At 40.0% G+C, this 25,517-nt stretch overlaps 1 protein-coding gene across 1 annotated transcript in view; it reads right to left on the bottom strand.

Moving 5' to 3' along the window:
* The window catches only part of RP2 (RP2 activator of ARL3 GTPase), a 46,837-nt gene extending 21,880 nt beyond the window's left edge, over positions 1 to 24,957 (bottom strand). The window contains exons 1-2 of the mRNA XM_057539112.1: positions 24,651 to 24,957; positions 2,766 to 3,431 (exon numbers count right to left, since the gene is read on the bottom strand). Of these exons, the coding sequence (XP_057395095.1) occupies positions 2,766 to 3,431; positions 24,651 to 24,752 (768 nt within the window). The 5' untranslated portion in view covers positions 24,753 to 24,957. The remainder of the gene's footprint in view (positions 1 to 2,765; positions 3,432 to 24,650) is intronic.
* Positions 24,958 to 25,517: the final 560 nt, after the last annotated feature.

The raw sequence follows: 25,517 nt of genomic DNA, 5'->3' as shown, positions 1-25,517 counted from the left end.
CAGAAACAATCCCACATCTGTTTCTAATTCTCTAGACTGCTCAATACCTCTCATTTTATAGTCAGACACATAAACTGTCAAAAGTAAGATGATTAATTCAAAACACTGTTACCTAAAAACAATGAACTATGAAACTAGTATATTTATTTTGATATTTCACTGCAGACATGTGAAGAGACTCTTTTTCATGAAAATTCTTCTACTTTTAAAGACTTGAAAATAGAGGTAACTACCCAACTTAAATTATACAATACTTCCAAACAATTCAAACTACTTTTACTTTAATTTATCCTGTGCTTATCTGTGATATAGTTAAGAGGCAGCAAGAAATCTGATTTTTAGGTAAGAAGACCGAGGCCCAGTAACTTCTCTTGACTCCTATGGAATGTGCTTTCTGGTTTACCCAGTTTTTCTGGACTTCCTACTCTCTCAAGTTTTACACTTCCTACCTTAAAAAATCATTATGATATGTTTAATTTATGAAAACACTATGAAACAAAATTCTGTGCTACTCCTAGGGTTTAACAAAACCAGAGTTAGCAATCACAGTTCCAGTCTAAGCTGTTCTAAGACATTTGTGTTATGATATGAGAAAAGACTCAAGTTTCATTTTTTTCCGTCTCAGCATTAACTAGCTTCTACACATATTTTCCAGGGAACTCGAGCTTCATTTTTTAAAAAATATGTAATCGCTCTCTTGATATGTAAGTTACTGGTCTTTCAGCATGTTGTGATACCCTCTTCACATGTACTTAGCGTTTTCTTCTTTTTGTTCTCTTAATTCTGTGATTTCAGAATTAGTTAGGATAACTCTAGCCAAAAAGTCCCAGGATTTTTCCTTCTAGGCTGGAGGGTAGTATCTGCCTTGCCTCCACACACTTTCGGTCACATTCCAGCTCCACCAGGCATTTATCAACTTTCCTTTACCACTGAGGCAGCATAATAGCATCATGCTTAAGGGTTAAGACTATGGCCTACAAAGCCAAACTGCCTGGATTTAAATCATGGCTCTGCTACTTACCAGCAAGTGACCTTTTGCAAGTTACCTTCTCTGTGGCTCATTTTTCTTATCTGTATAAAGAGGAACAATGGCACCTATTTCATAGGTTATTCCTGAATTAAGTGAGTTAATTCACTTAAATACTGTACAACAGTCACCTGACGTATAATAAACACTATATTAACTGTTAGCTATTATTATTATTGTCATCATTTTTGTTACTGTTATTGTTGGATTTTTATTTAAGTTATTTTGTAATCCAGAAGGACATCTAAAGAACGTCACTCTTCCTGGTCATATTGCGAAAAGTGCACACAACAGTGCCATTTCATACAACAGATATCAAAAGTTAAAAGGTTAAGAACATCTGATGACTCATGAAGAATGACAGTGTTTGTTTTGATGGTTTTTTTCTTTAAACGTACTGTACATTCTTTATGACCTCTCATTATCTACCAAAAAGGAGTTTAACCTGAATAATTACCTCTCTTGAAGACTGTATGTAGATTTTTAAAAAAATCACCATACAGTATAATGAAAATGTTTACCTCTCAGATGTTGGATTAACATGTGATTAGATAGCTCAAAGGCCAGAGCACTTTCTCTATATCTCACCAGATCCATAGCACATTTTTATCAGATTGGCATAATCAAGAAAGAAAATATCAAAGTCTTAAGATTATACTTGGCTTCTGTTGTTTTGAAAACTGGACCTCAGATATACTTTGTGGATTTCAGACATGGGTTTTCTACATTGTAGAATGTATAAGCTACAGAGAGGTGGTCATTTTTCTAGTTTTTTTTTTCTAAAACCATTCCTTTTGACAGAAGTGTTACAACTTAAAAAAAAATCCATTCAAAAAGAGTTTTCCATTCACCTCTCCATTTCTGGAAGTTTGATATTTAAATTCAAACAGACTCTTTCTGAAGAAAGCCTGATTAATGGCTAATCAATACATCCTACTGCTGCCTCCCCACTGGAGGAACTGCTGCTTCTGGAGCCCCTAACCTCCACATCCCCATTTATTTTTCAAGTGAAAGCTGCTACCCAAAGAACCCTTCTCTACTCCTGAAAGCACTAAAAGCCCCTGCTCATGAGTCCACAATCTCTGCTGTCCCAGCTGCCACCTCATTGTTTCACACCAACTTCCTCTTCATGGCAATAGGGCAAAGGAAAGTAATGTGGAGGTTGCTCTCAGTCAAAACGGGCTCCAAAAGTTGTATGCCTAAATGCCTTTCCCACACCTTAAACAGTTAAAAACTCCAAATAAATTTCCCCACTAAATAATTATAAAAGGTCATCCTTTACTTTGCAGTACTACTTTTGTGAGCTCCCATGGAAATCGGTTATGATAAAGAATGGAAGTTCTTTGAGGGCAGAGAATTTTGTCTATTTATCTCCACTCCCAGCATATATTTCATCAGCTCTAAACTGCCATCAATTGTAAGATGCATTTCAGAGAAGCAAAACTGTGGAAAACAAAGGTGCATCCTATAATCAATGAAAGATGGTGACAGAGTAACCTGCACATAATGAGTGCTTAACAGATGCTTCCTGAATTGAATTGTTTTTAAAAAGTTTCTTTGGGAAAGTATTTGAGGCCTAAGCAACTAGCTTACAGATAAATCCGTAGGGGGCAGAGGACTATAATTTAAGGATTGCCTGTATTTCTAATAGCCAATTTGAAAAGAATGGACGCTCTCCAGAAAGTGGTGTGTTTCTATGCAGGTGTATGTCTGTTTCTCTTCTCTCTCTTCTCCTTACCTCATCAATTAGTTTCCTGGCATTTGCGATAGTATAATCACCAGCAAATAATACCACTAAGCATGACTCATCACTGTTCTTCTGTCTCTGACCCCGGGACACTGGAACGATACTTCTACTGGCTTCTGTGGAAAGGCGGACAGCTTTGAGCTCTTCGGTGGTAGGTAGAGGAACATGGTCCTGAATGACAGCATCTTCTGGAAGAAGGCTCCAATTGAGTTCTCCTGACACAGGTGTAAAGTCATGAATGTTACTCCAGGTATTATTGAAGATACTGAGCCCTGCATCTTTGAACTGGAAAGCTAATTCGGGGTAGTACCACTGAAAACAGCCAAACTTGATATTCGAGGAAGACTCAATAATGGGCTGAGTGGCACAGCACAAAAAGACTTCCAGCTTTCTACAATCCCGCACACGAAACTGTTGGCAGGCTAATGCGCTCTTGCAATCTCTGCAATTCCGGAAAAACACACTGCCTTTCACCGGTCCCAGAAAAATGACACAGTTAGTACAGTCATCAATAGTAACTGTAGCAGAGTGATCAAAAATATAGATGTTACAGTTCTCACAGTCTTGAATGAGAAACTGTTGTCCTGCCACTTTCCCAGGTAAGCGACCTACTGTTTCATCCTTCAGTCCACTGAACATGTAGTCTTTCGGATCAACCTGCAGGAACAAACACAGACCTTGAGTATTATTGACATTATTCAGCAAACATTAATTGTCTATTGGGAGTCAGGAACGATTTTTATTGCTAAAATAATATGTTCCAACTCTTACTGACTTTGTGACATAATAAGAAAATGAGCAGGACAAAAAACTTTTTTTAAATAAATACATAAAAGGCATGGGGGGAAGAAAGGGAGAGGAAACTGTTATAGATAAAGAAAGACTCAGGACATACCAACCAAATGATGTGTGGACATTGTTGGATCCTGTTTTAACATCTCAACTGTAAAAATACTTTTTGGAAACAATTGGGGAAATTCTCATACATACACACAGCATACTGGATGATATTAAGGAATATTTCAGCTTTGAGCCTTTTCTTTTTCTGATGCTTCACTTTTAAAAAACTTCTGCGTCTTTAAAACTTCTGAACTTGGAAATACAGCCACATTGGAATATGTTTCTCTATCTTTCCATAAATTGATGCCTGGGTCTTAGTTTCTAAACCCTGACTGATTTCTGCAATATGCTACAGAAAATGGAAGCACCTGAAGGCCCAAGAATCACTATATGTCAGAATTTGCATCTACAAATTTGATTGAAACATTTACTGAGCTACTCCTACAATGTAAATTTTCCAAATTTCACCATTTCCATCTTTAGGCATTTTAAACTAAAGCTCACAGAATCTTTTAAACAGTGTGCCTGGAATCTGTCTCATTTTTTAAATTTTAGCTGACCTCTCAAAATATAGTCATTAAAAGACCATTTTGATTTTTCTAAATTACTTTTTTTTTCTGGACTAAATTACTTTTAAATCTACTTGCACTGTCTTAACCTCTTCGTGAATATTAAATTTTTTTTAAACATCTTTATTGAAGTATAATTGCCTTACAATGGTGTGTTAGCTTCTGCTTTATAACAAAGTGAATCAGTTATACATATACAATATGTTCCCATTTCTCTTCCCTCTAGCATCTCCCTCCCTCCCACCCTCCCCATCCCACCCCTCTAGGTGGTCACAAAGCACCGAGCTGATCTCCCTGTGCTATGCGGCTGCTTCCCACTAGTTATCTATTTTACATTTGGTAGTGTATATATGTCCATGACACTCTCTTACCCTGTCACATCTCACCCCACCCCCTCCCCATATCCTCAAGTCCATTCTCTAGTAGGTCTGTGTCTTTATTCCCGTCTTGCCACTAGGTTCTTCATGGCCTTTTTTTTTTTTCCTTAGATTCCGTATATATGTGTTAGCATACTGTATTTGTTTTTCTCTTTCTGACTTACTTCACTCTGTATGACAGACTCTAACTCCATCCACCTCATTACAAATACCTCCATTTCATTTCTTTTGATGGCTGAGTAATATTCCATTGTATATATGTGCCACATCTTCTTTATCCATTCATCTGTCGATGGACATTTAGGTTGCTTCCATGTCCTGGCTATTGTAAATAGAGCTGCAATGAACATTTTGGTACATGACTCTTTTTGACCTATGGTTTTCTCAGGGTATATGCCCAGTAGTGGGATTGCTGGGTCGTATGGTAGTTCTATTTGTAGTTTTTTAAGGAACCTCCATACTGTTCTCCATAGTGGCTGTATCAATTTACATTCCCACCAACAGTGCAAGAGGGTTCCCTTTCCTCCACACCCTCTCCAGCATTTATTGTTTCTAGATTTTTTGATGATGGCCATTCTGACCGGTGTGAGATGATATCTCATTGTAGTTTTGATTTGCATTTCTCTAATGATTAATGATGTTGAGCATTCTTTCATGTGTCTGTAGGCCATCTGTATATCTTCTTTGGAGAAATGTCTATTTAGATCTTCTGCCCATTTTTGGATTGGGTTGTTCGTTTTTTTGTTATTGAGCTGCATGAGCTGCTTGTAAATCTTGGAGATTAATCCTTTGTCAGTTGCTTCATTTGCAAATATTTTCTCCCATTCTGAGGGTTGTCTTTTGGTCTTGTTTATGGTTTCCTTTGCTGTGCAAAAGCTTTTCAGTTTCATTAGGTCCCATTTGTTTATTTGTGTTCTTATTTCCATTTCTCTGGGAGCTGGGTCAAAAAGAATCTTGCTGTGATGTATGTCATAGAGTGTTCTGCCTATGTTTTCCTCTAAGAGTTTGATAGTGTCTGCCCTTACACTTAGGTCTTTAATCCATTTTGAGTTTATTTTTGTGCATGGTGTCAGGGAGTGTTCTAATTTCATACTTTTACATGTTCCTGTCCAATTTTCCCAGCACCACTTATTGAAGAGGCTGTCTTTTCTCCACTGTATATGCTTGGCTCCTTTATCAAAGATAAGTTGACCATATGTGTGTGGGTTTATCTCTGGGCTTTCTATCCTGTTCCATTGATCTATATTTCTGTTTTTGTGCCAGTACCAAACTGTCTTGATTACTGAAGCTTTGTAATATAGTCTGAAGTCAGGGAGCCTGATTCCCCCAGCTCCATTTTTCGTTCTCAAGATTGCTTTGGCTATTCGGGATCTTTTGTGTTTCCATACAAATTGTGAAATTTTTTGTTCTAGTTCTGTGAAAAATGCCAGTGGTAGTTTGATAGGGATTGCATTGAATCTGTAGATTGCTTTGGAAAGTAGAGTCATTTTCACAATGTTGATTCTTCCAATCCAGGAACATGGTATATCTCTCCATCTATTTGTATCATCTTTAATTTCTTTCATCAGTGTCTTATAATTTTCTGCATACAGGTCTTTTGTCTCCTTAGGTAGGTTTATTCCTAGATATTTTATTCTTTTTGTTGCAATGGTAAATGGGAGTGTTTTCTTAATTTCACTTTCAGATTTTTCGTCATTAGTGTATAGAAATGCAAGAGATTTCTGTGCATTAATTTTGTATCCTGCTACTTTACCAAATTCATTGATTAGCTCTAGGAGTTTTCTGGTAGCATCTTTAGGATTCTCTATGTATAGTATCATGTCATCTGCAAACAGTGACAGCTTTACTTCTTCTTTTCCGATTTGGATTCCTTTTATTTCTTTGTCTTCTCTGATTGCTGTGGCTAACACTTCCAAAACTATGTTGAATAATAGTGGTGAGAGTGGGCAACCTTGTCTTGTTCCTGATCTTGGTGGAAATGGTTTCAGTTTTTCACCATTGAGGACAATGTTGGCTGTGGGTTTGTCATATATGGCCTTTATTATGTTGAGGAAAGTTCCCTCTATGCCTACTTTCTGCAGGGCTTTTCTCATAAATGGGTGTTGAATTTTGTCGAAAGCTTTCTCTGCATCTATTGAGATGATCATATGGTTTTTCTCCTTCAATTTGTTAATATGGTGTATCACATTGATTGATTTGCGTATATTGAAGAATCCTTGCATTCCTGGGATAAACCCCACTTGATCATGGTGTATGATCCTTTTAATGTGCTGTTGGATTCTGTTTGCTAGTATTTTGTTGAGGATTTTTGCATCTATGTTCATCAGTGATATTGGCCTGTAGTTTTCTTTCTTTGTGACATCTTTGTCTGGTTTTGGTATCAGGGTGATGGTGGCCTCGTAGAATGAGTTTGGGAGTGTTCCTCCCTCTGCAATATTTTGGAAGAGTTTGAGAAGGATAGGTGTTAGCTCTTCTCTAAATGTTTGATAGAATTCACCTGTGAAGCCATCTGGTCCTGGGCTTTTGTTTGTTGGAAGGCTTTTAATCACAGTTTCAATTTCAGTGCTTCTGATTGGTCTGTTCATATTTTCTATTTCTTCCTGGTTCAGTCTCGGCAGTTTGTGCATTTCTAAGAATCTGTCCATTTCTTCCAGGTTGTCCATTTTACTGGCATAGAGTTGCTTGTAGTAATCTCTCATGATCTTTTGTATTTCTGCAGTGTCAGTGGTTACTTCTCCTTTTTCATTTCTAATACTATTGATCTGAGTCTTCTCCCTTCTTCTCTTGATGAGTCTGGCTAATGGTTTATCAATTTTGTTTATCTTCTCAAAGAACCAGCTTTTAGTTTCATTGATTTTTGCTATTGTTTCCTTCATTTCTTTTTCATTTATTTCTGACCTGATCTTTATAATTTCTTTCCTTCTGCTGGCGTTGGGGTTTTTTGTTCTTCTTTCTCTAATTGCTTTAGGTGCAAGGTTAGGTTGTTTATTCGAGATGTTTCCTGTTTCTTGAGGTAGGCTTGTATTGCTATAAACTTCCCTCTTAGCACTGCTTTTGCTGCGTCCCATAGGTTTTGGGTCGTCGTGTCTCCGTTGTCATTTGTTTCTAGGTATTTTTTGATTTCCCCTTTGATTTCTTCAGTAATCACTTCGTTATTAAGTAATGTATTGTGTAGCCTCCATGTGTTTGTATTTTTTACAGATCTTTTCCTGTAATTGATATCTAGTCTCATAGCGTTGTGGTCGGAAAAGATACTTGATACGATTTCAATTTTCTTAAATTTACCAAGGCTTGATTTGTGACTGAAGATATGATCTATCCTGGAGAATGTTCCATGAGCACTTGAGAAAAATGTGTATTCTGTTCTTTTTGGGTGGAATGTCCTATAAATATCAATTAAGTCCATATTGTTTAATGTATCATTTAAAGCTTGTGTTTCCTTATTTATTTTCATTTTGGATGATCTGTCCATTGGTGAAAGTGGGGTGTTAAAGTCCCCTACTATGATTGTGTTGCTGTCGATTTCCCCTTTTATGGCTGTTAGTATTTGCCTTATGTATTGAGGTGCTCCTATGTTGGGTGCATAAATATTTACAATTGTTATACCTTCCTCTTGGATCGATCCCTTGATCATTATATAGTGTCCTTCTTTGTCTCTTGTAATAGTCTTTATTTTAAAGTCTATTTTGTCTGATATGAGAATTGCTACTCCAGCTTTCTTTTGCTTTCCATTTGCATGGAATATCTTTTTCCATCCCCTCACTTTCAGTCTGTATGTGTCCCTAGGTCTGAAGTGGGTCTCTTGTAGACAGCATATATATGGGTCTTGTTTTTGTATCCATTCAGCCAGCCTGTGTCTTTTGGTGGGAGCATTTAATCCATTTACATTCAAGGTAATTATCGATATGTATGTTCCTATTCCCATTTTCTTAAATGTATTGGGTTTGTTATTGTAGGTGTTTTCCTTCTCTTGTGTTTCTTGCCTAGAGAAGTTCCTTTAGCATTTGTTGTAAAGCTGGTTTGGTGGTGCTGAACTCTCTCAGCTTTTGCTTGTCTGTAAAGGTTTTAATTTCTCCATCGAATCTGAATGAGATCCTTGCTGGGTAGAGTAATCTTGGTTGTAGGTTTTTCTCCTTCATCACTTTAAGTATATCCTGCCACTCCCTTCTGGCTTGCAGAGTTTCTGCTGATAGATCAGATGTTAACCTTATGGGGATTCCCTTGTGTGTTATTTGTTTTTTTTCCCTTGCTGCCTTTAATATGTTTTCCTTATATTTAATTTTTGACAGTTTGATTAATATGTGTCTTGGCGTGTTTCTCCTTGGGTTTATCCTGTATGGGACTCTCTGTGCTTCCAGGACTTGATTAACTATTTCCTTTCCCATATTAGGGAAGTTTTCAACTATAATCTCTTCAAATATTTTCTCAGTCCCTTTCTTTTTCTCTTCTTCTTCTGGGACCCCTATAATTCGATTGTTGGTGCGTTTAATGTTGTCCCAGAGGTCTCTGAGACTGTCCTCAGTTCTTTTCATTCTTTTTTCTTTATCCTGCTCTGTAGTAGTTATTTCCACCATTTTATCTTCCAGGTCACTTATCCTTTCTTCTGCCTCAGTTATTCTACTATTGATCCCATCTAGAGTATTTTTAATTTCATTTATTGTGTTTTTCATCATTGCTTGGTGCCTCTTTAGTTCTTCTACATCCTTGTTAAATGTTTCTTGCATTTTGTCTATTCTATTTCCAAGATTTTGGATCATCCTTACTATCATTATTCTGAATTCTTTTTCAGGTAGACTACCTATTTCCTCTTCATTTGTTAAGTCCAGTGTGTTTTGACCCTGATCCTTCATCTGCTGTGTGTTTTTCTGTCGTCTCATTTTGCTTATCTTACTGTGTTTGGGGTCTCCTTTTCACAGGCTGCAGGTTCGTAGTTCCCGTTGTTTTTGGTATCTGTCCCCAGTGGCTAAGGTTGGTTCAGTGGGTTGTGTAGGCTTCCTGGTGGAGGGAACTAGTGCCTGAGTTCTGGTGGATGAGGCTGGATCTTGTCTTTCTGGTGGGCACGTCCACGTCTGGTGGTGTATTTTGGGGTGTCTGTGGCCTTATTATGATTTTAGGCAGCCTCTCTGCTAATGGATGGGGTTGTGTTCCTGTCTAGCTAGTTGTTTGGCATAGGGTGTCCAGCACTGTAGCTTGCTGGTCGTTGAGTGAAGCTGGGTCTTGATGTTGAGATGGAGATCTCTGGGAGATTTTTGCCGTTTGGTATTACGTGGAGCTGGGAGGTCTCTTGTGGACCAGTGTTCTGAAGTTGGCTCTCCCACCTCAGAGGCACGGCCCTGATGCCTGGCTGGAGCACCAAGAGCCTTTCGTCCACACGGCTCAGAGTAAAAGGGAGAAAAAATAGAAAGAAAGAAAGAAAGAGGCTATAATATAGTGAGGTAAAATAAAGCTATTGTAAAGCAAAGCTATACAGACAAAATCTCACCCAGAAGCATATACATATACACTCACAAAAAAAAAGGAAAAGGGGAAAAATTAATATATCCTGCTCCCAAAGTCCACCTCCTGAATTTGGGATGATTCGTTGTCTATTCAGGTATTCAACAGATGCAGGCGCATCAAGTTGTTTGTGGATTTTTAATCCGCTGCTTCTGAGGCTGCTGGGAGAGATTCCCCCTTCTCTTCCCTGTTCGCACAGCTCCTGGGGTTCAGCTTTGGATTTGGACCCGCCTCTGCGTGTAGGTCGCCTGAGGGCATCTGTTCCCCGCCCAGACAGGACGGGGTTAAAGGAGCAGCTGCTTCGGGGGCTTTGGCTCACCCAGGCCGCGGGGAGGGAGGGGTACAGAGGAGGCGGGGCGAGCCTGCGGCGGCCGAGGCCGGCGTGACGTTGCACCAGCCTGAGGCGCGCAGTGCGTTCTCCCGGGGATGTTGTCCCCGGATCCCGGGACCCTGGCAGTGGCGGGCTGCACAGGCTACCGGGAGGGGCGGTGTGGAGAGTGACCTGTGCTCACACACAGGCTTTTTGGAGGCGGCAGCAGCAGCCCCAGCGTCTCACGCCCGTCTCTGGGGTCCGCGCTGATCGCCGCGGCTCGCGCCCTTCTCTGGAGTTCGTTTAGGTGGCGCTCTGAATCCCCTCTCCTTGCGCGCAGCGAAACTAAGAGGCAAGAAAAAGTCTCTTGCCTCTTCGGCAGCTGCAGACCTTTTCCCGGTCTCCCTCCCGGCTAGCTGTGGTGCGCCAACCCCTTCAGGCTGTGTTCACGCCGCCAGCCCCAGTCCTCTCCCTGCGATCCGACCAAAGCCGAGCCTCAGCTCCCAGCTCCGCCCGCCCCGGCGGGTGAGCAGACAAGCCTCTCGGGCTGGTGAGTGCTGGTCGGCACTGATCCTCCGTGCGGGAATCTCTCCGCTTTGCCCTCCGCACCCCTGTGGCTGCGCTCTCCTCCGTGGCTCCAAAGCTTCCCCCCTCTGCCACCCACAGTCTCCGCCCGCGAAGGGGCTTCCTAGTGCATGGAAACCTTTCCTCCTTCACAGCTCCCTCCCACTGGTGCAGGTGCCGTCCCTATTCTTTTGTCTCTGTTATTTCTTTTTTCTTTTGCCCTACCCAAGTACGGGGGGAGTTTCTTGCCTTTTTGGAGGTCGGACGTTTTCTGCCAGCATTCAGTGGGTGTTCTGTAGGAGCAGTTCCACGTGTAGATGTATTTCTACTGTATCTGTGGGAAGGAAGGTGATCTCCGCGTCTTACTCTTCCGCCATCTTCTCTCCTCCATATTAAATTTCATACAAAACTATTCATGTACCAGAAACAGGCTCCCATAGGTACGGTGCACAAAAACTTGATTATTTACAAAGGATAATTTAATCATCTTAATCATTAGCAAATTAGCTTAAAGTGACTTATTCAGTATTACACAATAAATGTTGTACTCATCAGTTTTACACAATGTACCAGAAGTAGTATTGGTCTGTAGCATGAGGCAATAAAAGAGGCACCTGTTTTCTAGTCTCAATTTTGTCACCTATGAGCAACATGAATGAAAAAGGCACTTTAACTTTCTAGATCTTCATTCAACCATTCGGCCATTTGAACACCCAATAGGAGCCAGACATTGTTTTAAGCACCAAAATGAATATGACCAACTCTTTCCATAAAAGAAGTGAACACTAACCTAAACAAATGATTTTAAAACAACCTGGCTGTGTAATGAGAGATGCTCAGAATATTCTGGAAATACAGAGGAGGGACACCAGGCGCAGGGGAGGTAGGGGTGTAAGACTTCCTGTGCAAAGTGAGAATGAATAAGCTGAAGTTCACCAGGTAAAAGGGGTAGGAGTAAAGGATCCTCCCTTCCCATATCAGGCAAAAGTGAAAGAATGAAACAAAAGAAAACTCTTCAGGGAGTGTGAGGAAAAGTGAACATGGTCTGGCGTTACCAGTGATACTGCAATGGGAGCAAATGAAGCTGGAGAGGTAGGCAGGGGCCATATTATGAAGCTTGGAAGTTCTCCGTGGACAAAGGGGTACCACAGAATGATTTAAATAAGCAAAATTTACATTTTAGGAAGATTATTCTGGTAAGAATAAGGACAAGTGGCGTGTGGATCAGAGAGGCGGCTGCAGTCATCCAGAAAGGGCTGGAACTAGAGCAGTGGTTAGCAGGGAAGAGGAACATGGAATGAATTTGAGAAATACTGAGGAAGGAGAATCAGCCGATTTAGTAATTCAATGGCTATAGGAGGTAAGGCAGAAGGATGGGTCAAAAATGATTCCTAGTTCTCTAGTCCAGTATTTTTCAACCTTTTTGACTACAATTCACATTAGTACATTCTCCAGCACAGCCCAGTACACGTACTTATGAGTATTTGTACATGTACACATACCAATGAAAGAAAAGTTTCACAAAATAATACTTACCCTTATTTTGTGTTAAACCCCAAATATTTTCTATTATCCCACCCACAGGTTTGAAGAAACACTGCTCTGGTTTATGTGATTGGATGTTGGTAGTGCCACACACCAAAAAAAAAAAAAAAAAAAAGAAAAGAAAAAGAAAATATAAGAGGCAGCACAGGTTTAATGTGGGAAGAGGTGTTCAAGCTATTCCATTTCTAGGGTTTTACAGGTGACACACATATATAAAGGTACAGTGTTCCAGTTTGGTCTCTATCAAGATACTGAACTAGCATAGTTGCTGGCTCCCAGTTATCCAAGATCAATCTCAAATGGACCAAGTAAGAAAAACACCAAGAAAAGGGGAAACCATGAGACACCCCTGTGGTGGGTGTGGGAACAGAAAACAGAAAAGGAAACTCAGATTTCTTCTCTTGCTTCTCCCCTTCCCAAATCTTGAGACAACAATGCTTCCCCTACACCTGCTAGGACTCAGACCTCTGGTCCAGATTTCCCTGGGAGCAAATTCAGGGCAGGGCAGAAACCCTGTGCTGGTGAAGAGCTGAGAAAAATGGGTGGGGATGAACTTTGACAGTGGTTCAGGACCTCTCCAGATCCTCAGAACTGGCAAATTAAAATCTAAGGAGTGTCTTCTAATGCTGCTTCTCAAGTACTGATTGGTCAAATGAACCAAAAAAAAAAAAAATCAACAAGGATCTAGGAGATCCAAACCACACAGTGAATAAGTTTGAGTTCTGCACCCAACTAGTAGAGTATACTCACATTTTTTCTCAAGCACATATTGAAGGATTTTTTAAAAAATCATGTACTAGTACTAGATCATAAAGAAAGCCTCAACAAATTTTAAATAATAGATAACTTACAGGCTATTATATGCGACCAAGATGCAATTAAATTAGAAGTTAATAACAAAAGATACTTTAAAAAATCTTTGCGGGCTTCCCTGGTGGCGCAGCGGTTGGGAGTCCGCCTGCCAATGCAGGGGACACGGGTTCGAGCCCTGGTCTGGGAAGATCCCACATGCCGCGGAGCAGCTAGGCCCGTGAGCCACAACTACTGAGCCTGCGTGTCTGGAGCCTGTGCTCCGCAACAAGAGAGGCCACGATAGTGAGAGGCCCGCGCACCGCGATGAAGAGTGGCCCCCGCTTGCCACAACTAGAGAAAGCCCTTGCACAGAAACGAAGACCCAACACAGCCAAAATAAATAAATAAATAAATAAATAAATTTATAAAAAAAAAAATCTTTGCCTATTTGAAAATTTAAAAAACACACTGCTAAATAACTCAAGGATTAAAGAAATCATAATCAAAACCTAAAAATACTTAGGATTAAATTTTAAAACACCAGCTATGGAATGCAGCAAAAATGGTGCTTAAATAGCTACAATAAAAACTCTCAAATTAATGAGTTAAATGTCCATCTTAAGAAATTAGACAATAAATAGTAGAATAAACCTACTTTCTGTAGTAGAAGGAAAAAAGATAAAAATAATGGAGAGATTAATGATTTAGAAATCAAATATACAATAGAAAACATCAGCAAAGCCCCAAATAGGTTTTTTTTGGGGGGAAAAAACTAAAAATTGGAAATTCCCTGGTGGTCCAGTGGTTAGGGCTCCACGCTTCCATTGCAGGGGGCATGGGTTTGATCCCTGGTCGGGGAACTAAGATCCCACTAGCTGCGCAGCATGGCCAAAACAAAAAAACAAACAAACAAAAAAACAAAACCAAAAATTAGGCAAACTTCTGGCATGGATGATCAAGAGAATAAGAACAAAAACAGTATGAATGAAAGGGGCGTATAATTATAAATAAAGTAGAAGTTAAAAAGAGAATAACAACAACTATATACCAATAATTTAAAAAACATTTTGTCCATGAAATGAATGCATCTCTTAAAAAATAACTTACCACAGCAAATTTGAGAAGTTAAAAGCTTAAATAAAAAGCTATTACTACTAAAGAAATAGAAGCAGTGGCTAAAGTGTTCCCACAAAGAAAACACCAGGCCCTGATGGTTTTATAAGCAGATTCTAGTTTTATTCATCCCAGTTTTATGCAAACCTTTAAAGACAATAGAAAAAGAAGCAACAGTCCTAATTCATGCTACTAGTCTGTCCAGCAAGAAATAAGAAAAACAAAGACATAACAAAAGAAAATTTTAGGTCCATTTCACTCATGCCTATAGATGTTTTTAAAAAATTGTCAATTAAATCAATCCTATAAGACGAGAAAGCACCACAACCAAGTTGGATTTGTCTCAGGTTGTGTAAAAATGGTTCATTATTAGAAAACCTTTCAACGTAAGTCACTACTATGTGATATCAACTCACATTTTAGTCCTAACTCCTATCACCCTCCTATGGGAACTTTATTCTTCAGTAGATCTGACGCACTTGCTGTAACTTGTCTATGCCCTCTGATTCTCCTTTGCCCAGAAGGCTCTCTCCTAGTTCTTCTACTTGCCCACCTGTCACACTTTTCTTGTGACGCTTTCCAGTTCCCTCAACCAGAAGCCTACTCTCCTTTTTCTGAGTACCTACATTACATTAAATACCAATCTACATCCCCTTATGTATCTAAAACTTTGGGCTTGAATCCTGTAACCAATCTACTTAAAACAGAAACACCTCCTCCAATAATATTACCTCTTTACCCATCTTTATTTTTCTCCAAAGCACTTAGCTTCTTTTTTAACACACTATATATGAACTGTATTTATTGTCAGTCTCCCTGCTGCCCTCCATTAGAACATAAACTACATGAGTGAAGGGATTATCTGTTTTGTTCACCCGTTTTCCCCAGACTTAGAAAAGTGCCTGGCACCACAGAGGCCCTGCACACATAATTATTGAATCCATTTTAACTACTTAACCTTCATTACCTCAGAGTATAACCAGAAGTAGGTGGTCTCCAGGTATCTCTTAAATAAACAAATATGAAGGGTAACTGAGATTGATGATCATACACTTCTCCACACCCCATCTCTCTACTTCATCCCCAAAGAAGACAGACTCTGAAATGTATTTTTAGGGACATACACTTAGGTCACTGTTCAAGTTGGCCAACTTCTGAGTAGGAAGATAATTATACACAAAGCCAGGCAGAGGCACTCCTTTTAATGTCAGTCCTGGGTCTCTCCATTTTACATACTCTTCTGTCCCTACCTGCAGTAAAAGGAGGCTGAGGCTGCCTTCTACTTGGTAGAGCCAGTGGAAGGCAATGGGAATGTGGTCATGGAGTAGGCTAATGGGATCTTGACCTAGTCAGGAACATGCAAGAGTGGTTTAAGTTGGTTCTGCTTTAGGCCTTAAGGAGGATAAAAAACGTTCTCTGGTCTTCTTCAGCTTGTCTTCTCAGCACCAGTCTACCTCCCACAGTGGGAGTGAGATGATCTAGAGTGCCACCAATAGGTTTTTTTGAAAAGGAGTCCAGGAGTTGGCCTGTCTCTACCAAGGCCTCAAACTCAACGAGCAAAGGGAATCTTCAAGCTTCAGTTTATGGTTTCTCTCACTGTACCAGAAACTCCTTAAAACTTTTATGTAAAATTTTGTGTGTATTTTCCTGGAGAATTGATTTGGGCTTCAAGATTCTGGCCAAATTATCTTTGCCTAAGACACAGAGAGCAAGTTCAAAAGTTTGCAAGCATATTTATCTCAGAATTAAATAGGAAACAAACCACTGTTTGGATAAAGAGAAAAAATAAAAGTTAATACTTCTTACTTAAAGGAATTCAGCTAATTTTTTGGCATGGGAAATGATATATATTATAAATGTACAGTATTAAACAGAAAATTCAACTATATTAATTATAATATATTATAATTAGTACTATATTAGTAGTTGTAGTTGAGACTTGTTGCAAATGCAGAAAGAAAATCTATTCTTAACTTTAAAATTACTGGGCTGCTGTCTTAGTCTGCTTGGGCTGTGTTATGGACTGAATGTTTGTGTCCTCTCAAAATTCATATGTTGAAGCTCTAACCCCCCAATGTGATGGTATTTGGAGGTAATTAGATTTAGATGAGGTCGTGAGGGAGGGGCCCTCACGATGGGATTAGTATCCTTATAAGAAGAGATCTCTCTCTCCCTCCATGCAGGCAGGCACCGAGGAAAGGCCACGTGAGCACATTGCAAGAAGGCGGCTGACTACAAGCAGGAAGCAGGCTTTCCCCAGTAAGAACTGCAGAACTCTTGGCACACTGCAAGTCCGTCCAAATCCCTGCACTAACAGACTTGACCAAACTCTAGCATGGCTTCTACTAGCACAAGGCTTTGTCCCTAGAATGACCCCAGGTCCCCATTAAAATGCCTGCCTGAGGAAGCTCAACTCCACAGGAAATTTTACTATTTGTTCTAGCCAACATCTGATGATAGGCCACTGACCTCCCTTTCTTAAAGCATTTACTAAAAAGGGCTTACAATTGTGACTGTATCTCTTACTAATGAGAAGTGTCCTTCTCAAGGACCTGAGATCCATTCCTATGAAATGTAATTATTAGGAAGGATAGGGCCTCTGTTTACCAGTCTCTGTGGGAGGATAAGATCCTAACTTCTAAAACTGCCAGCTAACACGGCTGGCCTAATCTTATTTACACGGACCAACTTTGTAATTTTTCACTTCTCTGACTCTACTGAGTCCCTGCTCTCCCCGCTCCCTCATTCTCCCTTCAATGGCTTAAGTCACCTCTGCACAAATCAGAATGGAGCTCAGCTCCTTCCCCCGTCAGTAGTTACTGAACAAAATCTGTTTTCACTGCTTTAACTGATGTCCAGCTGTATTTATCTCTGACACCAGGCATGATCTGTTGGTACCTTGATCTTGGACTTCCCAGCCTCCGGAACTGTGAGAAATAAATTTCTGTTGTTTAAGCCACCCAGTCTATGGTATCTTGTTACAATGGCCTGAGCAGACCAAGACTGGCTGCCATAACAAAATAATACAGACTGGGTAGCTGAAACAACAGAAATTTATTTCTCACAGTTCTAGAGGCTGGGAAGTACAAAATCAAGGTGCCATTGTGGTTGGCTTCTGGTGAGACCTCTCTTCTTGTCCTGCAGACGGTTGCCTTCTTGAATTATCCTCACATGGTCTTTCCTGGGTGGGTGCATGGCAAGCTTTCTGATGCCTCTTCATATAAGGACACTAATCCTATCAGATCAAGGCCCCATCGTCATGACCTCATTTAAACTTAATTACTTCCTTACAGGCCCCATCCCCAAACAGAACCACACTGGGAGTTAGGGTTTCAACATATGAATTTGGAGGCGGCTGGGGGGGTGTGGTGGGGAACCACAAACATTCAGTCCATAACTGCTGCCAATACTGAGGAGTTAAATGTGATTTACTGCTCTACATATTTTATCTAGACACCTCAGTTCTCGTAGTTCACTGGGTGAAATTAATCCTATAGCTAAAGAGTTCTAGAGTATAAAATTACTTGGACTATCATTATGATCTACAAAGGAGAAACTTAGGATTTACGTTGCTGTACTTACTTTCTCAACAATTCCTGAAAGCTCTTCAAAACAAAAAGTGATAATAAAAAGCTTGAAGCTTAGTACCATAATAATTTTGCAAAAGTTACTAGTTCTCAAAGTGACCAAAACCACAAACATGAAAGGTGAAGTTTTTAAACTACTTTTTCACAAGAATCACTTATGAAGTGAGCTTAGTTTAGGTCATATTTCTAACTACAATGCTTGAAAGGTAATGGATATACTCTCAAAAATCAAAGAAACATTTCAGGAGTTGGAATTCACCTGATATAGCTAAAAAACTAAGGTAAGTATTATCTTCCTAACAGAAAACAAAAGTGAACATCTTATTCTTTCACTAAGCAGTTATGCAAATTTTTCATTAAAATTCACCTCCACAGTTAAACTTCCATAGTGATAATCTGAGATGAAATAATGGCATTTGTTAGTTTTAATGGAAATCTGGTCTGGGTAGAAGTTCAAAATAAGACTCAGGAGTATAAGGAGCACTATATAGGCACCAGGCACCATTCTAAGTGCTTTATAATCATTCACTCAATCCTCATAAAAACCCCTATGAGGGTTGTATACTATAATTATCTCTATTTTACAGATGAGAAAATTGAGGCACCCAGAGGCTAAATAACTTACCCAAGGTCACACAGTAAATGCTTGAGCTGAGTCTCAGACCTAGGCAGTCTGGCTCCTAAGTACATTCTCTTGGCTGCTTCTTTGTATTCAACCATATTCAAACAGAAACCAATGTTTACTAGGTGAATAAATCAATGGAACAGAATAGAATTTAAAAACAGACTTATGTATATATTGACAAAGGTGCAAAGGCAATTCAATAGAGAAAGGATAATCTTTTCAACAAATGGTGCTGGAACAATTAGACATCTATATGTAAAAAAATAAAGAATCTCCCATACCTTGTATCATATTTAACAATTAACTCAAAATGGATCATAGAACCTAAATATAAAACCAAAAACTCTAAAACTTCTAGAAGAAAACAGAGGAGAAAACGTTTGTAATCTTGGTTAGGCAAAGATTTCCTAGATGTGAACCAAAAACATGATCCATAAAAGAAAAAACTGAAAATTGGACTTTTATCTAAATTTTGAAAACTTTTATTCTTCAAAAGACACTATTAAGGGACTTCCCTGGCGGTCCAGTGGTTAAGACTCCGAGTTTCCACTGCAGGCGGTGTGGGTTCGATCCCTGGTTGGGGAACTAAGATCCCGCACGCTGCGTAGCAAAAAAACAATAAATAAAATGTGAATCTTTAAAAAAAAAAGACACTATTAAGAGAAGGCAAGTCATTATTTGGGAAAAAAATATTTGCAAGACACACACGACAAGGGACTTGTATCCAGGATATATAAAAAACTCTCAAAACTCAATAATAAGAAAACAAATAACCCAGTAAAAAAAATGGGCAAAAGGTTTTAATAAACACTTCACCAAAGAAAATATACAGATGGCAAATAAGTACATGGAAAAATGCTCCACAAATAATTAGTCATTAGGGAAATGCAAATTAAGCCACAATGCAATACCACTACACTCCTATTAGAATGGCTAAAAATTTTTTAAAAACTGACCATACCAAGTGCTGGTGAGGATGCAGAGAAACTGGATTTCTCATACATTACTGACGGGAATGCAAATAGCACAGCTGCTTTGGAAAAGGGTTTGGCAGTTTCTTATAAAGTTTAATATACAATTTCCATATGACTCAGAAATCCTACTCCTAGGTATTCACTCAAGTGAAATGAAAGCTTATGTTTATTCAAAAACCTGTATGCAAATGTTTATGGTAGTTTTATTCATAATTATCAGAATTTGTAAACAACCTAAATGTCCTTCAACTGGTGAATGGATAAACAAATGTGGTAAATCCATAAAATGGACTACTACTCAGCAATAAAAAGGAACTCCTGATACATGCAACAACATGGATGAATCTTAAATGTGTCATGCTAAGTGAAAGAAGCCAGACTCAAAAGGTTACCTACTACATGATTCCATTTATAAGACATTCTCAAAAAGATAAAACTATAGGGATAAAAAACAGATCAGAGGCTGGAGGCAGAGTTGACTACAAAGGAGCATGAGGAAATTTGGGGGGAATGATGGTACTGTTCTATATCTTGATTATGGTGATAGTTACATGACTGTATTTGTCTGTCGAAACTCACAGAACTGTACACTTTAAAAGGGTAAATTTTACGTTATGTAAATTACACTTCAATTAAAATAAATTATTTAAAACTTACACATTGTTAAGTCACTTTCAAGGCAACATAGTTATGTAGCTGAAAGGTAATTTCATGAGTGAAAATAACAAATACCAGTACCTTGATCTTATATACATTGATGACAAGAGAAGGTGAAGTATTATACTTATATAACACACCATGTTGCTAAATATATAACCACAAAATAGAATTATGAAATTTTAGGATTAGAAAGGATTTTTCATATCATCTAATTGATTTTTAATCTGATTGTACATCCTGTCACATTCTCTCTGTTCATTCAGATTTGCCTGAATGCTTCTAACGATGCTTACCTCTTCTCTTAAGATGCTCAAAGAATTAAAGAACTGGAAGGGATCTTAGGAAATTGAGGGCTGGAAAAGCTAAATGACTTGCCAGTGAGATACAGTACAGGGCAGAATGCAAATTAAAACCCCAGTCCCATACACTTTCCACTCCATGCGCTTTTCCCCTTTTCCCACTTTATATGAGTGAAGAAATTGGAACCCCCATACACTGCTGGTGAAAATGTAAATGGTGCAGACACTTTGAAAAACAGTTTGGCAGATTCTCACAAAGTTAACCATAGAGTTACTATATGACCCAGGAATTCCACTCCTAAGTATATATCGAAAAGAAATTAAAACATATGTCTACACAAAAGCTTGTACACAAATATTCATAGCAGCATTATTTGTAATGGCCAAAAAGTGGAAACAATGAAAAGCCGAAAGTCCATCAACTAATGAATGGATAAACAAAACGGACAGTAAAATAAATAAAATTGATTTATAAATAAAATGAAATAAAATATCTACTCTGTCAATGTCATTCAGCAATAAAAAGGAATAAACTACTGATATATGCTATAATATGGATGAATCTCAAAAACATGCTAAGTGAAAGTAACAAAAGACCACATATTGTATGATTCCACTGACAAATGTCCTAAATAAGCAAATCTATAGAGATAGAAAGTAAAACTGTAGTTTCTAGGGGCTAGGAGGAGTGAGGAGTAACTACTTATGGACCTGGGTTTCTTTTGTGAGGGACAAAAATGTTCTAAAATTAGATCATAGTGATAGTAACATAGCCCTGTGGACTTGCTGAAACTATTGAATTGTACACTTTAAATTAGTAAACTGTATGGCATATGAATTTATCTCAATAAAGCTATTTTAAAATGAATAAACAAAGAACTAGTTACTTCCTTTAAGCAGCAAAAACTTTATGTAAAGGATTTAAAACATGTCGACAAGTTTGACACTTCTCCCATCAAGAGGTCCCCTCCCCTTGGACGCAGGTGGACACCTGTGATTGCCTCAACCAACAAAACATAGCAGAAGTAATGCTACATCACTTAAGAGCCTAGTTAGAAAAAGCCATGCAGCTTCTGCCAGTCTCTCTTAGGACACTTGCCCTGGGAACCTAGCCATCACGCCGTGGGGAAGCCCAGGCTACAGGAAGAGGCCTCTGGCCCTTAGCCCCAGCTGAGCTTCCAGCCAAAAGCCAGCATCAACTTGCCAGCCAGCTCTGTGATTAAGTCATATTGAAAGCAGATCCTCCAACCCCCAGTCAAGCTGCTGCAGCTGATGCCAGATAAAGCAAAGAGCCAACCCGGCTAAGCCCTACACAAATTGCAGAGTTGTGAACAAAATAAGTACTTGCCATTATTCTATGCCATTAAGTTTTGGGGTGGTTTGGTATGCAACAATGGATAACTAGAATACCTCACGTACTTAAAAGGCTAAAAACAGCATCTAGCCCCCTACTCAATGCAGACACTTCTTTCTAGTAGGTCTCCATCCAACCTGTGCCTGAATGTTTTGACCAACATGGAGATCAGTTCTTCACAAAGCCACCCTTTCCACTGAAGAACAACTCTGGGAATTATGATCTGCCTTATACTAAGACTGGTTCTGTCCTGCCCAATCTCTGGTCCAAGTTCTATCCTCAGAGGTGACCAGTACTATCTAACCCTCTTTCTCAGGACAGGCCTTTACCTTATTAAACAGTAGAGAAATTTTTACCAGGTTTGATTTTATAACTGAGGAACCTGAATGGACACAAGATGTGTTGTCCACACTCAAAATCACAATTTTCATACCTATGCCATCATTTCTATTGTCTAGAAAGAGTATTGGTATGAATAACTAGAAAATGAAAGCTACTTTTCTGTACTACTCATCTTCCCTTGATACTTAAATATTTCCTGTTTTAACTCAAAAAAGCCAGTCAGCTCTTCAAGGGCAGGGAAAATAATTCTTATAATTTTGAGTTTCCCTTGGTGTTTGAGAACATATATATTGAATAATTTGCCTAGCTATGGGAGGCAGCATACAGGTAACAAGGATAAAAGCCTTTCCTTCCAAATGATTTAATCACAGATCTTACAATCCAAAAATATTTCTCATCATGTCAATGTAGTAATTGTACAATAAACTTTTTTTTTCCAAGTCAGCAATAGAAAATGAGCTTCTTACGCTGTTGATTACAGTATACCAGTTGTCATGACAACACTGAGTCCCCAAACATTCTTTCTAATTGAGACAATTTCTTCTAGCTTCGGTCCCCTAAGACTGACCCAATTACACAAGTCAAAACCCAAAACCCAGAGGGTGCCTCTCAATAAAGATACTCTGATTACACAACCTAAGGAAAAATCTAAACACCACTTTTCCAAGTTGCAAGGAAACTTTTCAGGCAGTGCACTTTTTTTTTTTGCACTTTCTTTTTACAGCTAAGTCTTACAAGTTGAATGGTAATTGTCTGATATAACTTTAAAATTGTTTATGTTATAGTCCATGATCACATTATAGAGACCTAAACTTTTAATACAAACCATTCTGTTAATATACATCCAACGTATCTCATTTATGTTCTCTGGGCTGCATTTGCATCCCATTCCTTTTAAGGTACAATTAAAATCTTCTAGGAGCAAGCAAGACCATGCTAAACTCAGTAAAAGTATCACTGGACTAATACAGAACATTTGCACACTACCCATACTGACCTCATGAGAGGTAAGGAGCTAGAAAAAAATCTTTAAAATCACATAAAATTTAGCAGGCTATCATAAATTAGAGGTACCCTAGAGTGAATTCTTAGTAATTCCAGAAGAAAAAGAAAAAATTCCCAAAAGAAAAAGCAATGTTGGGAAATGTGGTATCTCCACTGTCTCAAAATGTAAGCTGGTAATTCTTTCTCTAATAGTCCAGAAGATTTTTTAAAGGGGTTGTTTTCAGACAGAAAATATAGTATTTTCCACTCTTACATTATAAAATGCTGCTATCAAGTATGGATAAAAGAGAATTAATAAACAGACCATGCAACCCTGTGAAACAGGGGCAGAAAGATGGGGCTGAGAAGTCTGTAAAAAGCGTCCAATTTTTAAAATCTGACACTTGGAGAACCGAGTTTATGTGAATACATTCTGCTGGGGACTGGAAATCATGTGGGATGGTCTATGAAATCAAAACATTAGTAAGACATTTACTATAAAGTAGTCATGGATACAGGTATGTTTATTAAGCAAGGAGTTAACTGTTCATAACACTCATTTAAAAGTCTTTCTTTTCGTTTGGATGAGAAAAATAATTGATGGATCTATCAACGTATTTTATTAAACACAAATGGAGAACTATGTAGAAAGAGGAAGCATTATGAAATTTTATGACTAAGTGCGCTTTGTGTAAGACTAGTGGACGTGTTCAAAGCTTTTTCGTTTCTGGCTACATAGAAAAGCAAAAATAAGGGCATTTTCATTCATGAAAGCAACAGTAAAATATTGCCTGGCTTATGCTGGTTATTTTCACCTTACGGTCTTAACACACATTCCAAGGCTGATTCCATTTTCATTATTCCTTTCGGGTAAGTGGAAGAGGAGGTCATACAAAGCTGTATGTCAAACGGTCCACTTCGTCATTGAGAAAATTCAGCAGTGGAATATATCAGGAGGCACCAAAGAGATTTACTGGCTAGGGCAGACAAAAGAGAAAACAACCACAGAAAGAACACAAGCCGCGAAAGAGATGAGATCAGTCCCATGTGTAACTCGAGGACTGGACAAAACCCCGCTCGGCGCTGCGAGTGAAACGAGATGTGAGATTTGGGGCATTCCGGGTTCTCCTTCCTTCCCTGGAGTCCATCCTTGGACCGGAGGGCAGGATGCACAGAGGAGGGCAAGCCCGAAGGGTCCATCTGCCTGGACAATGAGCTCTAGGGCCCCTTCCAGCGCTGCACCGCCCTCCGTGGAGCCCTCTCTGACGCTGAATTTCACGGCTCCCCCAAAAGTCATTCACTCCGACTTCAACTACTCGCGGGAGAGAGCGAGCGCGCAAGAGCGGCAGCTGCTGGGTCCGCCCCCTCAGCGCTGCCCGGCCGCTGGGGACCCTTGCCGAGTGGCTCGGGAAGGCTGAGACCAGCCGCTACGGGACTTTGGTTACCTTCTCGCGCTGGTCCCAGCTGTACTGCTTCGGCCGCTCCTCCTCGCCCTCCGGCTGCGACTCCTTCTCAGCCTTCCGCCTCTTGGAGAAGAAGCAGCCCATGGTCCCGGCCCGCGGGGTCCCACTAGCCGCTACTCCTCGCCGGCGCGCTGGCTCAGACACCTTCTGGAGTTGTGGCGTGAACCCCTGGGGCCCGGGCCCCGCAGCTCTCTGGACACCGCCCCACGGAACCGCCCAACCGCCCTCAGCCTCGGTTCGCCGGCCAGGCCCCAAACCCCTTCTCTTTTTCCTCTCAATCGCCTTGACGACCCACCGCAGCCAATGATCGCTCAGCGCCCGGGGAGCCAATCCAAGTCCCGCGAGCAGCCCTGTGCGGCCTATGAAGAGAGGCCGACTTACGCACACAGCCATTCCTCGCCCGGCTCCTGCGCCAGCCCCCAGGGGCGGGCCCGGTCGGCCCAGATGCACTCACAGCCGACCCCGCCCCCAACCCTGCCCCGCCCCTCCTAGGACTCAGAGAGGCTGTCCCGCTGCCGGGAGTGCAGCTTCGGCAGCCAGGTCTTTTGGCCTTAGGTTCTCAGTTTCCAAGTTCTAGATGCGGGAGGGCTCCGTAGTTGAACGTTAGACTTCAGTTTTGTGGTGCAATTGGTGAGGGAACAAGAATTCCTGCTGACGCAGGACGGGCCATGAAATTCGCATGCCTCACTCTTCGTCACCCATTCCCCGACCCTCCTTGCCCGACGTCTGGCCAGTGTCACCTCCTCGGGAAATTTCCCCAAAGACCTTCCCGACCCTCCTTGCCCTCTCTTACGTGCTTTCTTAGAATTTCCACGAATGACTCTAAAATTGAAGAAGAACTTAGAAAAA

Source organism: Balaenoptera acutorostrata, chromosome X, assembly GCF_949987535.1.
Source record: "Balaenoptera acutorostrata chromosome X, mBalAcu1.1, whole genome shotgun sequence".
Lineage (NCBI taxonomy): Eukaryota > Metazoa > Chordata > Mammalia > Artiodactyla > Balaenopteridae > Balaenoptera > Balaenoptera acutorostrata.
This window is presented reverse-complemented; position numbering and strand designations above follow the sequence as displayed.